This window comes from Pleuronectes platessa, chromosome 19 (genome assembly GCF_947347685.1).
Source record: "Pleuronectes platessa chromosome 19, fPlePla1.1, whole genome shotgun sequence".
NCBI lineage: Eukaryota > Metazoa > Chordata > Actinopteri > Pleuronectiformes > Pleuronectidae > Pleuronectes > Pleuronectes platessa.
The window spans coordinates 4,557,843-4,578,227 of record NC_070644.1 but is presented as its reverse complement, the minus strand read 5'-3'; the positions used below and the strand labels follow the sequence as shown (position 1 = coordinate 4,578,227).

Sequence of the window (20,385 nt, the reverse complement as noted above, 5' to 3'; positions counted from 1 at the left end):
CGACTGTTTGATGAGGCGGCGGCGCAAAAGAAGGAAGAGGAGCCTTGACTTTTTCTTTTTGTAAACTTCTCTCTTTTTTTCCCTCCCTCGCTCTGTTTGAGTTGATGAGACCGATACACTGAAAGAAGAGGCTCTTATCGAGCTGTGCAGACATAATACTGAGAGCTAGTGATTCATTACGGGTGACAGCCACTGCTACTGCAGGGGAGGCTCCCCTATGTAGCCAGCAGGCTACACCGGCGCTAGCTTCCAAATATCAAAGTGAATATCAAAACTACTGCATTCAGTGCAAACTGGTGACATATTTTGATTGGTGTAGCTACAAACCAACACTGAATATTAACGCATGTACTGAAGGAGACGCTATCCGGGAACATCAGCTCATTTGTTTTATGGCTTCCCTCACACTGGGTTTGTATCTGTAATAAAGGGGGAGGGTGGTGTTGGTGATGCGGCACAGGATGAATCTTTATGGGAACTGGATTTGTGCTCTTCTGCAGGGTTCAAACGCAGGTCATTTGTTATAACCTCCACTTGTTTTCAAATTGCAGGGCTTTATGTAAATTGGCCAAGACTAAAATCCGTGGGCGCAGGATCCCCAGTGTTTGACCTCATGTAGAGAAGCAGGTTAGCAGATGAATATCCACCAACAAGACTTAACCTGCTATCAACTCTAAAATGCCTGTGTATCGGAGCTTTATCTTTCACAATATGGCACGAAAAGACGTCTTTAAATGCTGCCTCATGAAGATATCATTAATCTGGAAGAATAAGATAATTATATCCTCGACAAAAAGCTCCTACTTAATTACCAGTGTCGCACCATGTCTTCAGGCTGAGGAGTTAAAGTAGCACAGCAGCAGCACAGACACTTCTCCATCAATGTCTGTATAGGACACGTTCAGCCTCAGCGCTGCTCTGTGCCAATCCATCAGCCACCGGTTAGGGGAGAGCGGGGTAATGTGGGACATTTTTTACATTTGCTCCCCTCTAGGCGAGCTAAAACGATATATCAGTAAAATGTACACATTTCCCATTAATTCAGGATGTTTTCTAGCAATGGAAATGATCAGAATGTCTTCAGGACAAAGGGCAGTGAAAATATGATTGTTAAAAAAAAAAGGTGTCTTTTGTCCCACTTTACCCCGGCTACGGGGTAAAGTGGACCACTTACTTTTTCCACTTTAAAACTACCATACAACACATGTTGTAATAGTTAAAATCTCGATAGCTAGATTGACAATCACACATTCCAAAACTAATATCGGACTAGTAACAGAAACATGGGGATTGGTCTATTAAGCCCATTTATGATTATTATGATTCATGTGATCTCTTGCACACCCTAGCTTACCTGTACATTGTTTCTCTGTCCAATTGGCAGGGACAGGGATATTGTTTTTCTCTGCGTATTCAAATGCCAGTTCACGGCACTTAACTGGAGCAAGGCCATGGAACTGGTCAGCTAGTTGTTTCAAGTGTTTGGCAAGCTCCTCCTCCATCTCATCTGTGAATATTCTCTTTACCTCAGCTACTGCACCCCAGGCTACTGATTTTACTTTCCCTTTCTCTTTTTTCTTTATGAATCTTTTGAGGGTTGTCTTGTCAATATTTCTATCCCTTCCAGCTTTTCTTAAGGAGTTCTTTCCTTGCATGACCTCAGCGACTGCACTCTCCATCTCTGCGAGGGGTGTTTGGCCCCAGGTTGTCTTCCTGGTGTATAGTTTCTTGGCATGATGGCTTTTCTACAATGTTTATGACATTAAAAATAAAACATATATAATGTAATATTACACTAAAATATGTTTAAGACTAAACTTAACTTGTGTTTCATGGTTTGCATTTGTCCCGCTTTACCCCAAAGCCACCGTTTTAGAAAAACAACATCTCTTAGCAATTCAGGCTAATCTTCAGCTAGCATCAATCACATGGTTTTATATGTTGGAAGTTCACCAACATGTATGATATAAGTTTTTCTACCTGATTCAATTTGTTTTGACACAACAGTTGATTAAGTTCAAAGCAAGAAAATTTACCTTTACATGTAAATCCCAGATTTTTGTGAAAAAACATGCTTTCCACAGCACCAGCATCAACTTCTCCTTCATGGCAAGGGGGGAATGGGAGGGGCTTGAAAACATAATGGTCACATGACCCCAAATGTGTTCCGTTGCCTAGATACAGGGGGTGTCTCACATTACCCGATGTCCCACATTACCCCGCTCTCCCCTACTATAGTTTACAGGCAGAAGACAAAATGTCATGCGGCATCAGCTGGTTTTATTCTCTGTTGATCTTGAATGTCTGTGTGGAATGTCATGACAATCCATCCAATAGATGTTGAGCAATTTCAGTCAGGGGCAAAGTGACAGACATTATAGCTATCTACAGTAAAAACAGGTTTTACACTTAGCCCTAGTTTTATTAAGGCATGCAAAAGATTTTTGTTCTGTTAAAGAACGAGAGCAGGGCCCGTTATGAATCTGCCTGTTTGGAATGGACTGTTCTCTTGTTCTTTGTAAATGCTCTGGAGTTACTTCCGAATAATTCCAATGTACTGTCACTGTTTATTGTTTGTGTGCTGGACGTTGTGTGCAAAGCTTTTAATAAAACGTGAGACTTAGTTAGAAAACTTTTAACGTTCATTCTACCTGGTTTATTTGCATCCATGATTACCTGGATTCTGCACCGTTTTTTGGGAGGGTTGATTTGTCATTGTTTTTCCTAAAATTAAACTGAATTTGCTTTATTACTGTTCACGTCTGTGGCTTATATAAAACTAAAAAATGATTTCAGAGGATCTGTTTAGCAATCAACACTGATTCCCATACCAAAGTTAACACCTTTTCAAAATAAAAACTCATGCTCAATACAAACCATTGCAGCAACAAAAACAGATGTTGAGCTTTTACTAGGTAGACTCATTGATAAGAAGAAGAAATTCAATCGATGATGTTGCTATGACAGCGATCAGGACCAATGACACCCCTCAGTTCAATATGGTGGAAAAAATGTAATAAAAAATAATATGATCAAAATTATCTTGTGGGTCAGTTTTGGCCTGCGGGCTATGAAAGTGATAACTGTCTGTCCAGAGTAACTTGGTCACTACTCAATTTTACAAATGCTGCAAACATCACAAATTAATTTCGAGTGTAAATATGAATACATAATTCGGGTAAATCAGTGCTTTAAACAAATCCAAAATCCAGCAGAAACACTGTGTTTTGATGCCACAGAATCTATGGTGATCCACCTCATCTGTACTGTACATATTTTATCTCGCTCCCTGCAGAATGTCTTTGCTCTTTTTACAGGTACACTGTGCTGCTTTTCTCTGCATCTACAGGGATTATTTCATCTCACTCTTAAATTGTCTCCATGAAGTAATTAGCTCTTATGTGTTCAGTGTAATTCTCTCCTGACACCTTTCTATTTTTCCCCTCCTCATCACCATGCAGCGTGGCATGGATGAGAGAAAAGCGCAGGCACACAGACAGCACTCAGTCCAACCAAGCGCTAATTTCCTCAGTGGAAACATTTAGGACATTAAGTGAGAGTTTCAGGATTTCAGCAGATGAGGGGATTCCCGGAGGGGCCGTGCGTGATTGACAGCAGGTAGCGAGAGGAGGAGGAGTGGGGAAGCAGGGAGGGAAGAGCAGACCCCCGGAAATAAAGCACATTCCGTGGATATTAATTATATCAACACCTGCTGATTTGTTTTCTGTAAAAAGTTAAATTTAAAGTAAAACTATCCACTTCCACTTCACTGAGACAGAGGAGGCTAAATGTAGTATGAAGGTATGTAGGTGTGGTATGAAGTTTTCAGGATCAGTTGGGGATTTAGTGTTTGACTGTTAAGTGAAGACTGGACACAGTCACTCCTCTAGTTTGCAGGGAACAGAATCATAATTTATCCTAATTTTATTGTAAATAGAAAAAATATATTTTTGTGTATGTGGTGAAGAGAATTATTCATCCATTCACTCTCACATGTTTGGTTAAGATATTGTATTCAACAAGTATTACCCACCATGACCTGTCTCAAATGTTTCAGCAGACAATGGAATTGTATCATTGAGAATATAGGTTGAGATGTTGAATATACCTTTTACGTTTAAAGATCTTCTGCACAATTTAGGTTACCATCTACCAGTAGATGTTAGAAGGTCTTACTGGCCACCAGTGAATGTTAGGGACATAACTTCCCTAGCACCTTAGCATCATCAAGTGTTTTGTTCTTGTAATCAATGATACAGGCCGAATTTGAGGGTACGCTGAGGCTAAAGGTAAATCTGACCGGCTACTGGCTTGTATGGCAGCACTATGAAAGCCATGTGACCTGCAGGGTAGATCAGATGTTATTACCTCTATGCTTTTTTAAACTAAACACTTTCCCTTTTTTGAACATAGGAGAAGATGGTGAATACAGTACGTTCTGCCTTACTAACTAAGGTCTAGCGCCAGTTGATGTAATCGGATGTAAGTCACCACCAGCGGATTGTGGGGACATATCTTCCTTGGTGTACCTTAGTGTCATCAGGTGTTTTGGCCAAGACACCCTCTTCTAAGGTAGACCCCCCAGAGGTTGATCCGACCTGGGTAAATGTGCCTAACATCTTGGGGCCCGTTTGGGACCTTTGATCCAGAGCCATTGACTGCAGCGTTCTGCGGTGTGCGATGTTTCTTATATGGTCTGGCGCAGGACTTGTCCATGCCCTAGATCTTTGAGCGGCCAAATATTGCTTTCCAGCCCCGCCGCTCTGCCTCAAATGCCATGTCTGCATAACGCAGCTTTTTCCTCTCATTCTGTTCATCAATTTTATCGTCCCAGGGTACTATCAATTCCACAAAGTAGACGACGCGCAGGGTGTTGGACCAGAGTAAAAGGTCAGGTCTTAGGGTGGTAGTGACAATCTCTGTCTCTGGCTTTTTCCAACTGACCACTCCTGGTCAGTGGAGGAGGCCCTTTCTGTCCCTGTTCCGCCTCACGGAAAGAAATACTCTTTGAAGTGCGTTGGATGTTTTCGATGTCAAGGCATTAGAAGCAGATCTCTTTGTTTCTTTGATTACTTTGAGACATTTGAGTACCTGGTTGTGTCTCAATGTATACCTACTTTGGGAGAGACTGATTTTACAAACAGTGAGGATATGCCTGAGGGTATTATTTTGGATGAGGGAAGGATGTCATAGGTTGGTCTAAGCAGGAAGCTAACCCTGCTTTCTTAAATTCCCCATAGGTCCTTCCAGCTTATCTTTCTTTTCTCTATGCTTTCCCATTTCATCCACTGCCCCTGTCTGGGTTGAGTGACAGCCTTCATACATCTTGCTGCCTCATACTGATGCCGGATTTCCAGAACTACCCATTTCCGCCGCTCTGAAGGAGTTGCTTTGTTCCACAAGAGAGTTTTGGGTGATAAGGGACGACGCCTGTGTCGATGAGCTGTAAATAAAACATGTGATCTCCTCAGCCTAACCAATAAGTTACGTCCTGCTTGCAAGGATTTGCTGTTGTTGTAAATGCGTCTCAGTGGAGACTATCAGGATGCATTTTTCTGTCTGGACCCAATCCTCAGAGTTCCATCAGAGGTCATGGACCATGGTGTAGCATTCAAGTAGATTTTTAGTGCTTTTCGCAGTTTTGCTGTTATATAGGTTCTTTGTAAAATGTTAAAAAGTCCAAAGTCTCACCTGGTTGAGCTGCCACCCCAACGAGTCATTTGATTTTCTATATGTCCTTCCTGACTTTCTCTCTGTCCCCTTTTCACACTTGCTCTCCCTCCTATCGATTAAAGGCCAAAAAAGCCTTTAAAAATACTCTTTAACCCTCCTGTTGTTCTTGGGTTGGATTGACCCAGAGTGTGTGTGTGGCCATTACAACAGAGTGGGCCAGCTGGCCAATCACAGGAGACTGGGCTTCAGGAAGGGGGACTTAAATAATCTAAAACCAAGTGTTTCGTACAGATGCTGAAAAGAGGAGCAGCAGCAATGGACAGTATGATAGTGGAGCATGTAAAACTTTTGAAGCAATAACACAAATTAAAAATATGTGTCTGAAAATGAACATAATATGTCTCCTGTAATGGGTGCTGATATCTCATCAGTTCTTTTGGCCAATTGGTAAAGTATCCAGCCGTCCGAAATCATCACCGTTACGTTACATTTTGTGTTTTTATAACTTGTGCATTATCCCCTATAATTTTAATGATGCTTGTGTGTTTTATGTTTTCTATTAGAGTTTTTCTTTTTTTCAGCACCATGAATCAAGCTCCTCCTCATGTTGCCCACTCAGATCAATACTCCACACTGCAACAAACAGCTCAATCATTCCGGTTTTAGAGGAAATGCCACAGTGAATTGTGAACTCTCTGCCTGGGCAGTGAGGAGGGGAATAGATCCTGAGCTGGCGCTTTGTTGTGAATAAGAAAGCGAGAAAGACGGGAGAATGAAGAGATAGCAGCAAATGTTGCTGTCCCCAGACTTTTTAATTAACTCACCTCAGGCTGCGGCGGAGCCTATTTATCATTGCATTGTGTTGATTTACTTCGGCTTTCGATGGTGTTTGTGATCGCACACATGAAGCAACCACACCGCTCCGAGCAAAACCCCCCAAAAACAATTAGCATCAGTTACACAAAGGTCCTCTGAGCAGACCTTGCAGGTGTACTCAGGAGGTCTTGACCCCATGATATGCAACGGGGCTTCATGCGAGCCATGACAAATTTGACCAAACATCCCAAAAATGGTAACAGTGGTGCAGGAAAACACCCGCAGACAAATTAAAGCCATGTGTGGTAGAAGGGAAGGAGGAGGATGGGGGGCATTGAGGCATTGATAGGAAGTGTATATGAAAACGGCGCTCTCCCTTTCTTTCTCAGGGGAGGTACGTGAGCCAGTCTACCATAGCTAAACTGCAGAGAAGCACAATGCTGCAGAGATTAACTCCAGCCCGTATCTTCAGATCTCCTGCACGGCTGCAAGACACACAGAGGCTGTAAGAGAGGGATTACAGCAGGAGGGTAACAGAGAGGACAGAAAAGAGCAGGGAGATGAAAAATGGAACAACCGATATCTGGATAGCATCTCACCTTTATATTATATTACAGTGGAAACCCTTGTGGTTAAGGATCCTGTATTTCTATGTCGTTAAGAGCTAATGAATGAATGAATACGTTATTCAGGAGAAGAATGAAAGGATGAATTCAGAGATAAAATGTAAGGAGGTCTAAAGTAATAGTATTTAAATATACATGACTAGATTTAGATAATTAAAACCTTTTTAATATGATGATTGATGAAAATGGAGTCTACTGGGCTGTAGATTAAAACAAAAGGTAAATTTCCATTTCCAATTGTGAAATATCCACCGCTATGCCAAACATTTTCAGACTAAAGCTGTCAGGATGCTTCAAAGTGTTTGTCAGAAAGTCCAACAGCATTTGAAATGAAATCGAAACTTACTTTTTTGTAACTTTGTTAGGTCGATGCCCCAACACCGGAGAGCAACTTACCAAATGCCAGATGTCACAGACTACTTTATCTTTCTTACTTCTTACATGTACTAGGAAATGCCATGACTGGATGATAGTGAGCCTCCCTGAAAGTTGCATTCAGTGTGCTTTATCATTCCCTTATGAGCCGCTTCTGTTGTGGCCATTCAGCCATAGAAACCCATCCATTCCAACCATCTGCTTGCTACTGTTTCTATATACAATTTACCTGACCTCCATGTCTCTGATGTCCCTACCTACATGAAAACTGCAAGTCAGACTCCAACAGATACAGGCTGATTGTGGGCGGTTCGCTCCTGTTTGCCAGAAATGGGCCAAAAGTAAACCATAGCAATGTAGCATGTCAATCTAAGGTGCCAAAGATAGATGCTATTTGGACTATATGGGCCATTTTAGGTTTACACCATGCCTAGAGCACCTCATGTTTGCCACTGTTAAAGGGGACATATTATGAAAATTCAACTTTTGTAGTGCTTCTACACGTTAATTTGGGTATCTGGCATGTCTACCGTCCCAAAAGCTCTGGAAAAAAACAACTCCCGCGATTTGTTGTGGTTCCTCCATATAAGAAACGATACGCTAGAGTGCGTCGAATGGGATTACGACCGAAATAAACGTCATAGTCTCACCATGTCCATGTAGGGAGTCTCGCTACATGGCCTTGGACGAGCGAGCTTACGCTAGCCGGGGAGCCGGGCTCGCGAGCTCCCTAGGGGCTCCCCAGCTAGCGTTAGCTCGCTGCTGCTACCCGTCAGACATTTAAATGGCCGCATAAACAAGGGACCCCCGGGACACCTCTAAACATTGACTCAACAGTGTGGAAGGATGGTGCTGCGCCAGCTCAGGCTCCGACTGCTCCCACTGCAGGGCTGCGCTGGGGAGCTGGGGCTCTCGCAGCCAGGCTCACCGGGGTTGAGGGGGGCGGGGCACTCAAAACAGGTCAATCTGAGGAGGGCTGTTTTAGACAGGGTAAAAATTGTGCTGTTTTAAATGATCCTTGTGGTATTTTGACCAAAATATGTAACAGACATTTCATTAAGACCCCAAGGAACCATATCAACTGTGGTAAAATGGGCATAATATGTCCCCTTTAAGGGATATTTGGGCCACACTTGCTATTTTACAAGTGAACCACTAGGCTCACATTCATTTTGTCCACGCAACAAGAAGGCTAACGTGCTGCATCATTGCCGGAAGTGGCATCTATATGCTAAATAGCATGTTAAGTGCCATGACATAATGGATGTTGACTTTGGCACTAGACAAATAAAATTGCCCCGAACTTAATTGAACAAAAAACATTCCTGCTGTGAGGCAACGGTGCAACTTTGCACCTCCCTACTCCCAAATTACAAGGTAGTGTCAGACAGCTGAAATTTTATTTCAACTTATTTACAACAACAAATAGAGTAACCATAGTTATGATGAGGAAATGTTGCTAGTTTACATCTTTAAAATGCCACTTCCCAAATAAATACTAAGGCGCCAAATCATGTATTTGCTTCTGTCTTTACTCATTTGTAAAGTTTTCAATAAACCTTTTCCACTTAATCAATATCTTTTTTTGTAGATTGCACATACAGATTTGATGTAACATAGCGTGCGTGAGTCAGCCAAAACAAACCTCAGTCTGCAACTTCAAGTCAGGATAGCTGTTGCAATATTTCTCCCTAACATTTAATCCAGCTCTTTGCGTTCCTTTGCTCATATACTGTACCTTAATTATTTGTAGGAAGTGAAATGATGATAATAAATCACTTAATGCTCAAAGCGATGGTATGGAAGAGCATTTGACTGTGCAGGACAACCTCGGTATCATTTTCTTTTATTCATCTTGTTTGGTTTCAGTATCTCCTTCCAAACAGATGTCCAGAGAGGACCGATAGACTCATAGAGACAGTGACCTTCAAAAGGAATCTCTGTGGTTAAAAAAAAAACATCAGTTCTATTTCGTGTGGCATACATCCATAAGTGAGTGTATACACACCTCCTGTATTCATGCAGTGTGTGAGAAAGTTGGTAAACTGAGTAATTCTTTCTATTTTCTTGCTCCCGTCTCCCACTTAGAGATGAGTCATGAAACAGACCAGAGACAGAATAATAGAAGAAACAATCCTGCTTCCAGTAATAAATAAGATCAGTATTCAAACCATACAATCATAATGTGAAAAGAAGAGAAGTGGGTTTATTCCCTTTAATCTGTGTATGGGACTGATAGTGAGGCTTTCAATCAACAATGAACATCAACAACCTGTATTTGGGTGTTTACATAATGAGAAAATAGCCAGAACCATTTAGTTATTTTTGATATAAGCGAGAGAAATAATGAAGCCAAATCCCACACAACACACACTCCAACACACAGATACATTATCGACAGACCAACACAACTTTTTCGCTGGTGTGGGAGAGTTCCATCGAGCTTAACACACCTCCTACTCATGTATCCAAATACCTGGTGCCATGACAACGTGCTTGCAGCTCCTAAAGCAATGAGATTACAGCGGAAAGTGTCACCCACCACCGCTCCCCATGCACAGCCCTGCATTTTATAAACAGCACAGGTCATTAGCAGGTTGTCAGCACGGACGAAAATTCCATTAACCCCAAAAATATTTGTATAAGTCATACATGTTTCACTCCTGCCTGTCTGCCTCAGTCAGGATCCATTTCAATCAGTTTGAGCTGAATTTGTGACTTCTGAAAACTGTGCCAGGGGAATTTAAAATGTCAGACTGCTCCTTTCCAAAGTCAGGAAATTTGCTGTCATTTCTACATTAGATATTCAGGATCTTTGCCTGAGTGACAATCGTACTACACTTTCACTTTACTATTGGCAATGAATCTAAAGCTCCGATAGCTGGCACCCAGAGTCACAACATGTGTGACGCAGTGAAGCACTTTGAGGTTACACTCAAATATAAAAAACTCTAAATCCACTATTATCAAATTAGGCGGGTGTTTTCCTTTAAATTTTGTGCTTTCTTAAAAGTGCTTCAATGTAGAATTTATGTGACTCATCAAAGTCAACATGGCAGAATCAGAAATGTCAAATTTTTTTAATACAATCCTACATCAATCTAAGCTTGGCATTAATGTTACCTACAATGCAAAATGACCTCAGACAGGTATGTTGGAGATAGGGCTGTGTTATGTAAGTGTTCGTTCAAACATAGAAAACTGACATTTGATACTTCCATAAATACACAATAAGGCAGCTGCAGACAGACGCTTTCTATCAAAACACTTCCTGGTCTGCTGACTAGTGCAATTATGCAGTTGGTGCCCTTGTAGACAATCACAACAATGAGATGCCTCGCACCCGAGTCTGTGTAAATGATCCATACAAAAGTCCAGCCCAATACTATTATGCAAGACCACAATCACCACCTCCTGGGCTTAAGGTCACTTAAGACTATTTGTATTGGTTTAAAGAAATACGTATAAGAAGATTTTTCTCCAGTAGCAGAATGATAATGGACACAGACCATTCTCTGGAGCTGATACAGTGCTTGGACATGGTGTGGTCTGGCTATGTGAGACTAAACCAATAAACATTTGCATACTAATTATTGCCAACATTATAACAATTAAGATCTATTTTATCTATCCATCTATTTTTAACTCACCACACCCACATTTTATAAAGACATACCTGACATTGCTTCGAATAACATCAGGTGAGCCAATTTATGAGACTAATTCATTTGGAACAACAATAGGTTATAAAACCTCTTTCACATACTGTATGTAACACTAGTTCCCAAGACCTGGGAATTAATTTTTATTATGTAAAACCAGCAGAAACAACATCCTTAGCTTTTGAAAGTTTGATGCTAAAAGACCTCTGCTAATCTGCTTCACAGGTGACCACATCAAACAGTGAGTACACTCCAAAATCACAAAGTTTAAACAAATATAAGAGTATAAAGGGTTGATAATTTGCTCTCCAGTCTCATCTCTTTATCTCATGATCACATATGTCGTTCTCTGGGTAGAGAACTGGGTCCTGACAGGTAAGACAAGGCGGTGTTTTAATGTTGTGTATCGGAGGAAGAATACAAACAATTGGGTGTGTGGGTATTTAAGAACTAAACTGCATTGCAGATCCTTACCAAGCCATCCGGCACCAGAGTTGGGGACACACATGTCTGTCTCAGCACTAGGCAAGACGAAGCCTACAACAAACACTTCCACGCCGTCTGACATGAGCGCCAGCCCGAGTACGAAGAACAGCTGCCACTGGAATCTCCCATGGCCACACTCCTGCATGATTAGCTCGTACTGCTGGGCCAGCTCCTCCTCATCTGCCTGTCTCTCGTTTTCCAGCTCCTTACTGCTCTTTTGGCTGTCGGAAACCGGCTGGCCGAGAGCCACCTGACCCTCCCGCGGCTTGCCTTCATTGTTGGCAGGCACACCTTGGTATTCCCCCTCATAGATCTCATCTTCATCGTCGTGGCCCTCCGTGGCGTCACTAGAGGCTCCGTCCTCATCATTGGCTGCATTGTCAGCATATTGACCATCTTGCTGAGTGTAAGTATTGTAGTTGTTGTCATCTTCATCCTCGTTCTGGAAACGATTGTAGCTGCGATGAGCTGAATATTCATCTGAGGCACGATCGACAGCTTTGCCGAGGTTTTTGGCAGCATGCCTCTTGGTTTCTTTAGCGATGTCCTTGGCACCTTTGACCAAGGAAGTCCTGTTGTTGTGCGTTTCATCCATCTTGGCACGGGGAAAGCTGGCACTAAAATCTCTTAATTCAACTCTAATGAGCTTTTACTCCAACAAGTTTAAGTTACAGTTTTTTTCAGGAATTAGAGCAGTTTATTAGAGCTGAAAAACCACTCAGCTGCAAGGATACTAATGATTAAGTAATGATGTCTGATTCCATTGGATGGGGGCCAGACAGTGCTGAAATGGAGACAGTTGATCTCAAATGGGAAGTGATCCTCAGACCTGTCAGAGCTCAGTAGAGGAGAGCATCAGCCTGTGGGGACAGAAAGAGAAAAGCACACTTAGCTTGATTTAGGACGTCTGTCACACATACTTGACGGCAGTGTTTCCTGGCACTGAGAAGAACTTCAAAAAGAACATTTCAAACAAAGTTCACACTGAAGCTGACACAAACTGCTGTTGACTGATAAACTGAAAAGCACAGAAAGAAAATCTGTACCCTGTGAGAATGCATATGCATCATACTATCAAGGTTAGGGTTAGGGTCAATCAAATTTTATTTGTATAGTCCATATTTACAAATCACAATTTGTCTCATAGGGCTTTAACAAGGTGTGACATCCTCTGCCCTTAACCCTCAACAAGAGTAAGGAAAAACTACAAAAAATTACTTTTATAATGAGTCTGTTAGTTTGAAGCCAAGTTCCATTTTACTGCAACTGATGACTTTGAATTTTGCTGGAGTCCCTCCAGTACTATGCCTCTCAGAACACTGAGCTTCTCCGGTGAATTGTACTCGCCCCATTGATGTACTCTATTATTTGCCATAATTATCGTTATTACTATGATTATTATGCCATGGTGTGTAGAAATAAGTCAGTCAGTGCCATCATTACTGTACAGGGCCACACAGGAGACTAACAGCTTCACTGACGACCTTGCACGGCCTGAAACGTCTCTGCTTTGTGCAGAAAAAGACCAGCCTCCATCAATCATCCTCCACAGGACTGCTTTGGACTCCATGTTCTCTGCCTGCATTGCCATGCAGAAAAGGGTAAAATATCCCGCGCGTTGCTCGATATCAGCTGGTTTTTGCTAATGAATGGATCTCATCAACCTTATAAGAACGTCAACATGTCGATGAAGGTTGATACCTTCTTTCTATATGACGAAAAAGCGACCTGACATAGAAGAGAAGAAATAAATTCTTGGAAATTTGGCCAGCCATGTTTTCTGTCAGAGTCTGTAATATCTCAGCTTCATGTTACTAGCCTCAGAATACATGTCAGCCTGTATGACCGACTCCCCTTGGGGCTCTCTCGGCTGTGACACTGGCGTGGTGTCTCAGAAGAACTGTCAACACATCAGGATCAAGTCTACGTCCGTCTGTCACACTGTGACCGGCAGCCACCAGACCAGAGGTCCACTGCAGCAGAAACACCAGTAAGCTTTGGGCCCTCACATTGCACTCCAAAGCCCTTCAGCAACACTGTTATTGACAGACCGATTACAAATGTCAAACTGATCTATACAGAACATGCATACCACATGTGAAGTACCATTTCCGTGACTTGTCATTTGAGGGGGAAGCATTGAGCGAATACACTTTGCATTTTTTAGCTTAATATCCAAAGATCCAGTAAAATTCATATTCAGAAATTGTTTATGAACTTTGAAAGATGATGGTGTAGTAACAATGCAATACAAATGTCATATTGTATTTATTATTAAATGCAGTTTGTAAACTTCAATGTTGATCTCAACAGCAGTTATTGGCATCTGCTAATGGAAAATAAACACTGCAAGACAACCGGAAACAGACTCAGCTGAGTATTCATGACTCATACACAGAATACTCAGCTAGTTCTCTATGGTTTCGATTAACCAACACTGAATATATCTGTAAACTGGCCTTGCTACACAATAATAGTGTTACACTCAGTATGTGTCTTGATACAATGGACTGTCACAAGCAATATAAAAGACAAATTCACCTTTTATCATTAGGTTCCACATGCTAACATGCTCTATTTGTATCTGCAGTGTCAGGAGTGGAAAGCATGCACTGAGGTGTTGAGACTGGGTTAGTGCCCAAATAGAGTGTGGCAGGTTGATGTATGGTGTTTCTTCTCACCTTTGCTCAGAGAGATTAGATAAAGCATGAGCTGGGATCTGTCATTTGAACATTAGGGCCCGCGGCTCCACAGCGACGTAAAAGCAGCCCAAGACATTTTTTGGTGCAATGCAGCAATGAAGTGAAGTAAGAAATGTGTTCTAACTAACTACTGCATGTGCTCGGCGGACAGATGATGGGACACTAACTCCCTCTGGCCGTAGATCCATCAAAGCGCCAGGATGACCATCCAAACCCACTGTCCCGTGGCTTCAGAACGATAAGTCACGTTTCTGTAGCTACTCAGGTGTTTATGCTACAACAGGCTCTACAATAAAACTTTGAGAGGTGCAACTTGAAAGAAAATGTGAGCAGTTTAAAAACGTTTAAAGGTAAGTATATTGAGTTAAATTGTGCTGTTTTGGAGTTTCGATGTGTTAAAATTTATTATAATAATTAATTTCAACAATTGTACTGAAACTGCATGCAGTGCTTGATATATGAGCGTGTATGCAACACAGAGAGAATATCATTTGTCAAAATGACTTTGGGGGAATATGCTTTTTCTTTCTTGCCAAGAGTGAAATGAGAAGATCGATACCACTCTCATGCCTGCGCATTATGTATGGAGTCAGAGCTGGAACAAAATTAACTTAGCTTCTTATATGAAGAGGGGTTAAAAGTAGTTACAACTATTGCACTAACTCCCAATAGAACTACAGAGTTTTTTAGTTTGTGTGAAATCTTTATGCTAAGCTACGCTAATTTATTAAATATATTAACACTTATATTTTAACGATATTTTTGTTAATTAGGCAGACTTTGTTTTTAAAGGATTGTTTAAGATGAGGCATCCAATACAAAGTGACACCATCCTATTTCCAAAGCTTTAGATAATGTATTTAAAGGCAGGGTTGGTCACTTGTTTCTGAAAGACTTTTTTATATTTATTCGTTGAAATACTCTTACTAGCCATCAAAAAATAGCATTGTCTAACAAAGAAAAAAAGACAGTGTCTCTATCCCTCACAGGACTTTAATAAACACAAAAAATAATTTCCATGATGTATGGGCTGCCTTTTTCAAAGTGACGCCTCCTCTTGCTAACTTTTCCAGGATTTCCAACCTTAGCTTTAATAAATGGCTGAAACCAGACTGTTAAGACGTTTTTCAGTCGGTGACTTCTACTCGTCTTTGCAAACTTCCCCAAACTCCTCCAGCTGAGTGCTTTACGTCAGCGACTAAAGGTCAAACTCTGTGATAGACCTCATGATATGCTCTGAGAGATTCCGCACTAAATGGCCACAAATAAAACAGACCAAGGAACTGACTGCTCTTCAACACTTTTGATGATGGAGGGAAAATGACTAACGGTGCAGAACAGTCAGCTGCAGTTCTGTGCTTAATCCCTGGTCTCAATTTACCTTCTCCGTGCTGATCCGTAGTTTCCCCTCTCCCTACGACTGTCAATCTCTCTTCACTTCTACCTTCTGTCTTTCTTCCTGCACACTCTCTTTCTCCATCCCCTCCTCTTTCTCATCCGAGTGCTGCAAAAATTTCAAAGACTTCGCCTCGATGGCAAAGCAGAACATGAAAGATATCCCTCTTCTGTTGACATTTCATTATTCATGATGGGATAACCGTTCTCCTCTTTATGCAAATGGTCATTAATACTGACATTTAGAAGTCTTTCACTGCCGTTTGAGCTACAGAGATAATTCTTTCAAGTCCAGTCCAAATGTACGGCCCTTTTTTTAAGCTACCCATATGGAGTTTTCACACACCATATACTGCTGATGTAGGGAATCGCATATATACAAGAAGTCGCTACATTTCAACCGACAGCTTTGGCCTTTCCCCCTGTACACAAGAGGGCTAATATCATTTATGGCCGTTTTTATTTCCTTTTTGATGGCGACTCCTCTCGCCCTCTGCTGTGATGCTGTGATTGGGGTTATTATAACAGCACCCTTATGATATGGTTTTAGCAATCAGCAAAATTCCTACGAGCTCTGAATCAGCAGTCCACGGAGAGGGAAGAAATGATTTCCTTGCAGTCGTGCTGTCATGGCTCGCTGACGCCATCCAGCTACGTCCATTAATCACTCACATACACGCACAGACACAAACACACACACACATACAGCAGATGCATTCACACACACACACACAGACACGTGAATACACTCTGCAGGTGCATACACATTGGATATAGTGTGCAGGGGGAAATAGAGGAAATGTCTGCAGGACGTTGTTCTTTCACAAAACTTCATCAGATCAAACCTTAGACAAACTGTGCGTTTGAGGGAGGGAAAAGCGAAATGAACAATGCGGAACATGCAAGTCAGACAAGATCCTCTATCTGCATGCACCCATACTGGTTGAAAATATGTGAATGCAAGTGGTGTGTGCAGAGCCTACAGGCTTCCTGCGGTGGCCACAGATGGCTACAGTGAGCATTTGTGAATGCACATTGTGTGAATAAAACTTCACGCCAAGATCTGCTGATAAGTGAGTTTAGGTCGTGACAGAAATAAAGCAGCATTTCCCGTACAGTGGTGCAGCTAGTTATACAATTTCATTTTTGGAGGTTTAACTTCAATCATTTTTAATGTGGCCACATAAAAAATCAAGCATTGTCCATCAAACTATTTAACCCGGCCCAAGTTTTGTTAGGCCGCGAGGCATCGTTAGTAACCCAAGCATTGTGTTCACTTTTCTAATACAATGAAGTGCACAGTTCTGGTAGTTTACCTTTATTTCTAATGCAAACCTCATGATTGTCGCAGTGAATGTTAAGATAGGGACTCTTAGGTCGGTCACTCAAACTGGTCTTCCTGGATCGCATTTAATTTTTTCTCTGGCGCCTGACAGCCTAATTTTTTACATAAAAAAATTCACCTGCAGAGAGCTGCTGCACTGGCTACCAGCCATGTAACTGTAGTGTTAAGTAGTGGTTAAAATATTGCAAATTAGTAAATACCTTTATAAGTAAATACCATTTCACAAAAATGTTGCCAATGTCATATACATCAGATACAGTAAAGAATAGCAAAGCTTAAACTTTTTTGCTCCATCATGAGTAAAACCACTGCAGGAAGAAACCGGAGGTGAAGTGTGAGAGTATTAACCTTGTACCTTTGCCGTAGTGCTGGGTACTTATCTGGAACCGGATCCACACATTTTCACCAAACATTTTGGAGCAAATGCCGAAAAGCTGGCAACCGTACGGCTCTCAAAGCTGGAACCACTGCCATCAGTCTCTGTGGGAGGGGCTACAATTCTTCACCATTTTGAGCTAATTTCTAAATCGTTCAATGCAGCATGTAATTCATTTAAAAATAAATGTATGCAACGTGAACCAAGCAGTTGCAATATATAAACCAGGATTTCTTACCAATGGAAATCTAAAAAACGTTGTCTTCTGTCTTCTATTGTCAGTTAACAACATACTGGTGGATTACAGCGTCCAACTGGTGTGCAGTATTGACTCTGTACCATTCAGTTCTCAAACTTGTAGAAATGATTCAGTGTTACCATAACCAACCCATTCTAAAATGGCTTGCAAGGTAGTGCAAGCATGTGCTCTGCTTTCCCAAAGGGAGAAACAGGCTGATGAACAAGCACTTTGAACAGGCAGCCTCAAGGGGATGTCCAAGTCGCATGAATGTTGCATGAATGGGATGCAGTGAGGAAGAGATTTATTTTAAAAGTACCAAGTATTATTATTAAGTACATTATACAACAGTATATAGAACCTTAGTACTACTGCAGAGGCTCTACAAAGCACAAACTCATAACTTCACACACACTTACACACACACACATTCACACACAGCTGCTTGATTGCTTGTATATAATGATGGCTGTCAGGGTTTACTGACTGCTGGAGCTTAGCCAGCTCCTGTGGGGGTCCCTCTGTGGAGGCCCAAATCGGGGTTTGATAGAAACTGTGTGTGCATCTGCATCTGTCTGTCTGTCTGCGTGTTCAGTGCAATGTTAAAGGGCCTTGTTCATAACTTTCGAAGAAGAAGTGTAATCATTTCACGGATAAAATAGGGCAACGTTTGGGTAAAATGCACCTGATGCTATTCTTTTTTAAATGGAAACGTCTCTGTGAAGATCATGTCTGCGAATGGGAAGCTATGGAGCCACTGAGCTTAGCTTAGCATAAAGGCTGGAAAAAAGGGGTAACAGCAGGCTTACACACTCTGCACCTCTAGAGGAAAGCTGCCCATTTGAACAATACTATTCTTTCCAGGCTATAGTGATTGGCCATCACTTTGCACCCTGACTTTCTGCCCTGACCCTCGTCATGACATGCAGACCCATTCAAGCCAAACCCTCCTTTGTGTTCCATTAGTTTTCCATCAAATGGATGACGCTGAGATAACACACAATATGGTAACCGCAGAGGTAAAGCAAACACTGATATACGTGCATAAGGCAAACATTAATCTACCCACTGTGCTTGACAAGTGTCTATTCAAACTAAACATTTATCCAGTCAGGGGACAGCCCTGGAGCAAACCACCTGCCTGCTCACGGTTTCTGCATGTTTGATCCAATCAAACTCCCCGTTCAGCCTCCTGAGAAACCTCAATGCAAAACTCATCTGTCACTTCCCTCCTCTTTTGTTCCACCTGCACCATGCACCAGCGCAGCCTGCACAGAGGCTCCACAGGCTGCACGAGCACGGCCCACACACCACATGCAGGAAGGAACATCAATCACCGCGCACTGTGTTGACGCAAGTCGCGTCCCATAATTAGATTTCGGGGCTGTCCCGCCCGGGAATCAATCCTGCGCCATGTGCAGTTAGGCGACTGTCCGCGCACTGCATCGAGATACGGGGACTATACTGAGTAATGGATGGAGGTGCTCCCTCCCTGCGCAGCTCCACTGCAGACTCACTCTGGATGCATGTGCGCGGGAAAGCTCGGGGGTTGCCTCCGCCGCCTTGCGTGCGTGCGTGCGTGCGCGTATGTGTGTGCGTGTGTGTGTGTATGTGTGTGTGTTTGCACTAACTCATCTTTACACCCACCATTGATCACGACGGGATGGTTCAATATCCCCGCAGCCTCAGCACCGTCACACACACACACACAAACACACACACACGGGAGATGAAAAGTATCAGCTTGACTGCAGACATGTGCACACACTCCTTCAATCTGCTCTGAATTGTGGAAACCTCGTCAAATGAACAAATGAACAGATGCATTCTCTTTGATTAAACGCACGCAGACACATTCTGACCCAAAGGGGTGCGTGGTGGGAATTTGTCATCCTGATCACATCTATAAGCGACGCTGCACAACTTGTAAAGTTCACGAACTTTTCTGTCAATCATGCGCACATGAGGCATTATTCTGTATCGAACTGAGCTTTTCTTGCGTCTGGAATCTCCCTTTTCCGTTCTGCATTCTGTCAATATTACTATGATCCAAACAGGTGGAGAGTGATGCGATCCGAGTGCGGAGGAAGATGAAGTTACAGTTTGGCACATAAAGTGTTATACGAGGAGAGATAATAAAATACTCACAGTCTGTCAGAGAGGAGCAGATCCGTCATGCTGAGCTCGGTGAGTCTGAAGGCTCCTTCCCCCGGTTTCCTCCCTTACACAGCGGCAGAGGCAGCGGACATCGCGCCGAGGTTCCTTCTGGTTCCTTGTCTTCTTGCCGATGCAGCGGTTCTCTCTGTCTGCTGCAGTCCGGGGAAGACGAGGCGAGAGGCGGGGAGGCTGAGGGGGAGGTGGGAAGCGTGAGTGTGTGCCGTGGGATGGAGAGGGATGGGTGGGGGTGCGGAGGGGGGAGCTGTAGTATCACAGGCAGACTGAAATCAGAGAGTACAGGCCTGGATCCCGTGCGGAACAGTATGGTGAGTGTGCGCTCTGATGGTGCAACATGCGTGTGGCGAAGGCTCAGTGATGCAGGAGGAGAACAAAGAGGGGCTGAGATGTGGCTCCTGCAGGGACCAAGTTTACTGAGGGATGACGGACTGATGCTGGATCTGCAACGTCAATGCAAAAACCACTGGAGGATACACAGCCAAAACCCAGAGTTCACTTTCCTCCAGGCTGGGGTTA

The 20,385-nt window shown here is 42.6% G+C and overlaps 1 protein-coding gene across 1 annotated transcript in view; it reads right to left on the bottom strand.

The window, feature by feature from the left end:
* Positions 1 to 19,970, bottom strand: part of LOC128424920 (synaptic vesicle glycoprotein 2C) — a 38,440-nt gene extending 18,470 nt beyond the window's left edge. Inside the window, exons 1-2 of the mRNA XM_053411365.1 lie at positions 19,843 to 19,970; positions 11,627 to 12,498 (exon numbers count right to left, since the gene is read on the bottom strand). Of these exons, the coding sequence (XP_053267340.1) occupies positions 11,627 to 12,233 (607 nt within the window). The 5' untranslated portion in view covers positions 12,234 to 12,498; positions 19,843 to 19,970. The remainder of the gene's footprint in view (positions 1 to 11,626; positions 12,499 to 19,842) is intronic.
* Between the last annotated feature and the right edge of the window lie 415 nt (positions 19,971 to 20,385).